The 6,240-nt window shown below is 46.3% G+C and overlaps 1 protein-coding gene across 1 annotated transcript in view; it reads right to left on the bottom strand.

The window, feature by feature from the left end:
• RNF20 (ring finger protein 20) overlaps positions 1-3,629 on the bottom strand; it is a 22,836-nt gene extending 19,207 nt beyond the window's left edge. The window contains exons 1-3 of the mRNA XM_015652219.3: positions 3,546-3,629; positions 729-788; positions 35-202 (exon numbers count right to left, since the gene is read on the bottom strand). Of these exons, the coding sequence (XP_015507705.1) occupies positions 35-163 (129 nt within the window). The 5' untranslated portion in view covers positions 164-202; positions 729-788; positions 3,546-3,629. The remainder of the gene's footprint in view (positions 1-34; positions 203-728; positions 789-3,545) is intronic.
• Positions 3,630-6,240: the final 2,611 nt, after the last annotated feature.

The raw sequence follows: 6,240 nt of genomic DNA, 5'->3' as shown, positions 1-6,240 counted from the left end.
AAAGGTGGAGTGGGGGTATGCAAGGAAGACATACCGTTGATGAAACACCACCAAGTTTAATGGTCTCCACAGTGGTGCCTGAATCTTCAACCCCTGCCTTCTTCTCTGGAGGTGCAGAAGGGCCAGGCTCTCCAGCCGCCCGTTTATTACCAATTCCAGACATGGTGGCTGAAGCGTACAGACTCTCACCTTCTCCTTCTTCCTGAACATTAAAGAACACTATTAAAAGAGATGCCAAATACACATCCACATGATCAATTTGTTTGGGGTTTTTAACATGCTGACCCATCACGGTAACAATATGCCCAGAACAGAGCAGATCATGGAAGTCAAAATATTTTGAAAAATACCTGTTGGGAGGAATGGATTAGAAGTGGAAGACTAGTAAGGAGAACTGTAAATCACTCAAGTGACCTTGAAGCTGGTACCTTGATAAGCCAGTGATCCTCTGGCTGGGGCTGAGTTTAAGGGTGCCCACATAGGGCATATATAAGGTCTCATACTGCACCTCTGCCCAAGTGTTGCTTTGGTTATCCCACAGGTAGCAAAGTAATGAAAACAAATCTACTCCTTGTGTTCTAACTGGGAGTTTGTGCCAGCCTATGCTGACTCACACGTGCCAGTCCAACATTAAGCTGTAAAAGACACTAGCCTGATCAGTACTGCTAACATAAAGCTGATGGGGAAAATATCCATTGGTCTGTAACGCTAAAATGGAAGTACTGTACCTTATCACCCTCTTTGCAAAAAAATCTTCACCCAGGTTCAGTGGTTCAGTCACTGCTCTTCTGCATTAACAAAAATGAACCAGGTTAGACTTCAGCAGACAAATGAGACAGTGTGTTTGTGGCACCAGTTCACTGCACAACAACCAAACTGTTCTTATTCAATCTACACACAAAGCCAGTCCAAGCTGAGGGAATAAATGAGTCCTACACTTAGAAAGCTCACAAATCCTACGGAACTGAAAAGCAACTCAAGGTTTGTAAAGACCCATTCCGAGAGTTTTCCTGTGAACCAGGAGAGATGCAGACATGTTTGAAGAGAACCCATTCCTAACTCAATGTGGTCTGAAAAGCTCTGGACTAATAGAGAATCACAGACCAGCTTAGGCTGCAAGGGAGGACTGGAGTTCACCTGCCCTGTGCTCCTGCACAAGGCAAACCAAAGGAGGCTGCCAAGGGCCCTGTCCAGGCAGCCTGAGCATCTCCAGGAACAGAAACTCAGCCATGGCTCTGGGCAGCCTCTCCAGTACTCCATTACCCTCAACATTAAAACAGGCTTTTCTCATGTCTGAACAGTATTTCCTGTAGTTCCCTAAAATATTATTTAGCAAAATTACAAGTGTAACCTCAAAGGCTTTCCAACACAAATGGAGCGGCTGGGGATGAAAAATTGAACCAATTACATCTTCACTAGACATAAGCTGCATTCTTCTGCCACAGTCACTGATGCTGAGCCAGCCTCTAGACTGAATGAAACCAGAAGTGAATGAAGTACAGACCATATCAGTAAAACCTGACTTGTTCCATCTAAGCCTATAACAGCATTTACAGTCAAACTAGGGGTTATGAACCGAACCTTCTTATCTATCTTCTTAAGAGAGTTCTTATCTCTTTTAATTGAGCAGTTCTACTGAAAGCCACAAGGCCATTGCATTTTGAAGATGAAGCTCATACACTGCTTTGTCAAACCTCAGCATTTCACAAGCATCTCAGCTTGGAACTGCCCTTCCTCAGATGCAAAATAGTAAAAAGATTATTTCTAAGTGAGCTACTGAAACAGCACATATGGGATCCTGTGAGGTATCGTTTAAGAAAAACATTAAATTACATCTCAAATTAAAAAAACAAAGACAACTGCCACAGAACCATTTTACTTCTCTCAGCAGCAGCACTGACTTTAGCTGGAATTCCAGGAGCATTGGAAGGGAACAGCTGTCACTAGAAACATCTCATGTGTCCCATGTCACTCCAGCAAGCCACCACTGTCCACTGCCTTTCACACTTTTTGTCCACGGACAAAATACCCCTTCCACTGCCTCCTGGCACCACCCTTCTCAGCCCCAGCTCCCCTCTCACCACCTCCTCACACACTGTACACCAGACCCCAGCTCATTAACTTTCTATGACCACAGACCCTCTCTTTCACAGAATCATTTAGAATGGGAAAAACCTCTGAGATGGAATCCAGCCTATGAACCAATGCCACCTTGTCAGCCACACCATGGCACTGAATACCACATCCAGCCAGGGACAGGGACCCCACCACCTCCCTGGGCAGCCCCTTCTAGTGGCTGACAATCCTTTCTGCTGCTCACACATAGAAAAGGTAAAGAGCTCTAAGCATAAATGTACATTTCTTTGAACGTCAGATTTATTTCCTTTTTGACACAGAACAGCTGATCTACTCTGCTAACAAATAAAGTAAGTTTTACTTTGAATTTGCTTTAAAAAAAGATGGATTTCTGATGACAAGCTCTATAGACTGAAACTCAAATTTGACTTTTTCTCACTTACTACCATTTTACAACTAAATCTAAAACCTTTACTACATCTGCCACCACTAGATGTTCCTTCTACAGTACATAAACTACACTACACACATATAAACCTGTATTTATGAACAGACACAGAACTACAGAAATAAAAGCACTGTGCAAACTTTAAAGTTGCTATTTGAATTTATACTCCCCAGCAGGAACTCCAATCAACAACGTTACATCCACAAGCCTAATGGGGACTTTTCCATGCCTTCAGGTCAGGTTCAGCAAGAATATCTCAAGCATGGAAGGAGAAAGGGGAAAACTGCCAACCCCTGCTCTACCTGGCCCTAGCAAGGCATGGTTGGGTTGCTGTATCCTGTTCTGGACTCCTCAGTACAAAGAAAAGGAGCTGCTGGAAAGGGTCCAGTGGCAGCCACAAAGATGATGAGGGCTCTGGAGCATCTGTCTTATAAGGAGAGACTGTGATATCTGGGCCTGGTTAGTCTAGAGAAGACTGAGGGAATCTCATTAATACACACAGGTATCTCCAAGGTGAGTGCCAACAGGGTGGTCCAGACTCTTTTCAGTGCTACCCAGCAACAGGATGAGGAACGGTGGCCATAAACTAAAACACAACAAGTTCCACCTAAACATGAGGGAGAACTTCTTTTCATTTATGGTGGCAGAGCACTGGAACCGCTGCCCACGGACGTCACGGACTCACCCCCTCTGGAAACATCTCAAATCCACCTGGATGTTTCCCTCTGTCACCTGATCCAGATGACTCCGCCTTGGCATGGGGGTTGCACTGGGTGATCTCAACCCAAACTATTCTGTGATTCAGCTTCCCACGCCAGCCGTTCCCACACCTCCTCCGCTCTCCCACATCCCGCGGGGGTCCTGCCCCTGCCCCCGGCATCTTCCCACAGCGCCAGGCGGACACACGCCGTGGGCCTGTCCCTCCCTTCCTGGGTGTGCACTGTCTCCAGTCCCCCGCGACCCCTCCTTCCTCCGCACGCCCCCACCCCGGCTCGCCCCGGCCCCGGCCCCCCTCACAGACCCGCCGCGACCGCCTCGCCGCCGCCGTCGCACCCCGTCCCGCTGGCAATGGCCTCCGCTCACCGCCCCTTCCGGTCACCCTTTCGCCCTCACCCATCATGGAGGCGCCGCTTTGCCCTCGCACCCAGAGCAAAGATGGCGGCGCGGGCGGAGTCACCCCCGCCCACAAGCGGCTCCGGCGGAGCAGCCGCCTCCCTGCCCGCCTCTGGAGCCGGGTCTCGGCCGGACGGGGCAGAAACGGCATTGGAGCTGCCGAACGTGGGCGAAATGTTCTGTGCCAGCCACGGTGTGGCAGCAGGGCCGGGGCCTTCGGCACTAGAGAGGTCACACCCTTGCTCCCCTCCAGTAGCAAGAATGTTTTGCTTTCCTCAGTGCTGTTTGTAGATTAATTCTGCGAATTGTTGTGCAGAAACAACACAGTAGACAAGGGAAAAATACATCTGTGTTAATAGCTGAAATATTTTTGTGAAGAATACTTGAGATGCTTTTATGAAGAAAGTGGGGGAGGCTAGCAATCCAATGCTAGTGCAGAGGTACTGCAGAGAAAGTCCTGCAGCAATTTGCAATTACGTAGAGTCTACCTGGAGTGTGACAAGTAGGGCTGCCTTTTCCTGAACCAAATTATATTTGGTTATGAATTTGAGTGACTGAAACAGAGTGTTTCTTTGAAAGGATGTACACATGTTTTTAGCATAAGCAGAGGGATGTCTGGTGTGAAGATTACCACCAAAAACCTAGAGATGAACTGAATAAAAAACATGTGATATGCAGAATAGAAAGGACCCCTATAACTCGTAGAGTAGTTATAAGAGTAGGTATGAATTTATTCAGCACTGAGGTGCGTGGGAATATCTCCTCCAAAGGCATGCACACCTTGGAGACTTGTTTCTCCCTTTTTATTCTCTACAAAGTAGGATTACACAGAACGCCTAATACATATTCATTTGCTAATCCCGCCTGTCCCCTCTTAGTATTAAAATTAGTTCCACGCCTATTTGGAGCTGCGCACTGCTCCTTGTTGATCACTGGTGGTCTTCTGGGGGTCTTTGGGGCTGAAGTCAGAATTTTTCCTTTGGCTGAACTTTTTACCTTGTCTCTTTGTGCATGCTCCTTTCAGTTCTTTTGACCCCCCCTCTTTCCATTTCCTCTGGCTTAGGGGTTCAAAAGAATCCAAGGAAACCCCTCATCCTGTGGTGCACTTAGGCTTGTATCCTGTTTACGTATTCCAGCTCCTTACCTCATCCTATAGTCTATTCTCTTCCTGCTATTATGGGAACAGTCAGTATTTCACACGGGTTTTGTAGCCCCTTCTTTTATGCAAAGCAATTTTACAAATGATTCCTAATTCTTAATTTCTCTGTTTCACATGCAAGGAACAGACTAGAGAGGAGACAATTTTGAGCTTGCAGTGTTGGTTTCCTCGGGTGCATCTACAAAAGGACACTTGGATGGAATGATTCTCCTTCTGTAAACAAGAAATGCACAGCATTGTGACCAGGATTGTGATGAGCATCACCCATTACCTATTCCAGGCCTCTATTCCAAAAAAAAAAAGGACCTACAAAACCTCAATATTGTCTCTCCCTCAAGCTCTAAGAATTGTAGCATCTGTCAATTTGCTATGAAAGCCAAAGACACGGGTGTGAAATGCATCCTCTTTGGTAAGGTGGGAGGTAGAGGCATATCATTGTGAACTAGTCACATACTACCCAGATGTGTCAGCACATATGTAGGTAAATTTAGAGCTTTGGGACACCCAGGACAGTACCAAAAGGGATCTTTGACCCAGCAGAACTGTGCTGCTTCCAAGAAGAAAGGTACATGGGAGATGGTGTGAGAGCTGATCTCTCTCACATCTGTTGGTGAACCTGAGATCGAGGTGAGCAGAAGGCTCTGCCCTGGAGGGCAGGAGGAAATCCTCTCTTTTGTGACAAGATGTGTGTGCCTGGAGTCTGCTGAGGAAATTGCAGAGCACAGATTCACCCCAAATGGGGGAGCAGAACAGCTTTGGCCAATCAGCTCCAGGTGCTGTCAGTGGAAGATGAAGAAAGAGATTGCAGGTTGCACACTCAAGGAAAGAGGCTGGACAAATGGACCCAAGGAAAAAAGAAGTAGCCAGCCTAAGATAATAAGGTGGAAAAGTGACATCTTCAGGCAACACAGAAAAGCAAAATAGTACCCAAAGCATTCACAGCAGACTAACTGCCCTAAAAAAGATAACCAGATTCCAAATTCAATGGAGCAAACCCTTGTCCATTAATAATTCTGTGGTAAAGGTGCATTTTTGTGTCAGCACACAAATCAGCCTTTCATTTCCTAGGTTGTTTATTGGAAGTACAGCACTTTGTCATAACGCAGTGCCCAGCACCCCAGGAGAGCAGGTATCAAACACAGCCCTCAATATGTCCTGTGGCAGCTGGCACATCTGTTCAGTACCCACTTGATCAGATCACAGAGGTAAAGGATGGAAAAGTCTCAGAAAGAAAAAGTAAGAGAAAAAATAGAAAATGTGTTATAAATGAGTAGCCAATTTGATTAATAAAAAAGGAATTTATTCTTTAATCAAAATACAATTGTAAAAAGGCATAAGCAAAAATCAGTTTGACGCTGTACCAGGCGAACAGCGTCGGGTGAGATGGGGGGGCTCTCTATAGCACCTCTCCACTGTGCTTCACAAACTGTGACTGTCTCAGGGT

The sequence above is a fragment of the Parus major genome, chromosome Z, assembly GCF_001522545.3.
Source record: "Parus major isolate Abel chromosome Z, Parus_major1.1, whole genome shotgun sequence".
Taxonomy (NCBI): Eukaryota; Metazoa; Chordata; class Aves; order Passeriformes; family Paridae; genus Parus; species Parus major.
The sequence above is the reverse complement of the archived record's forward strand: the minus strand, read 5'-3'. Positions and strand labels throughout refer to the sequence as shown.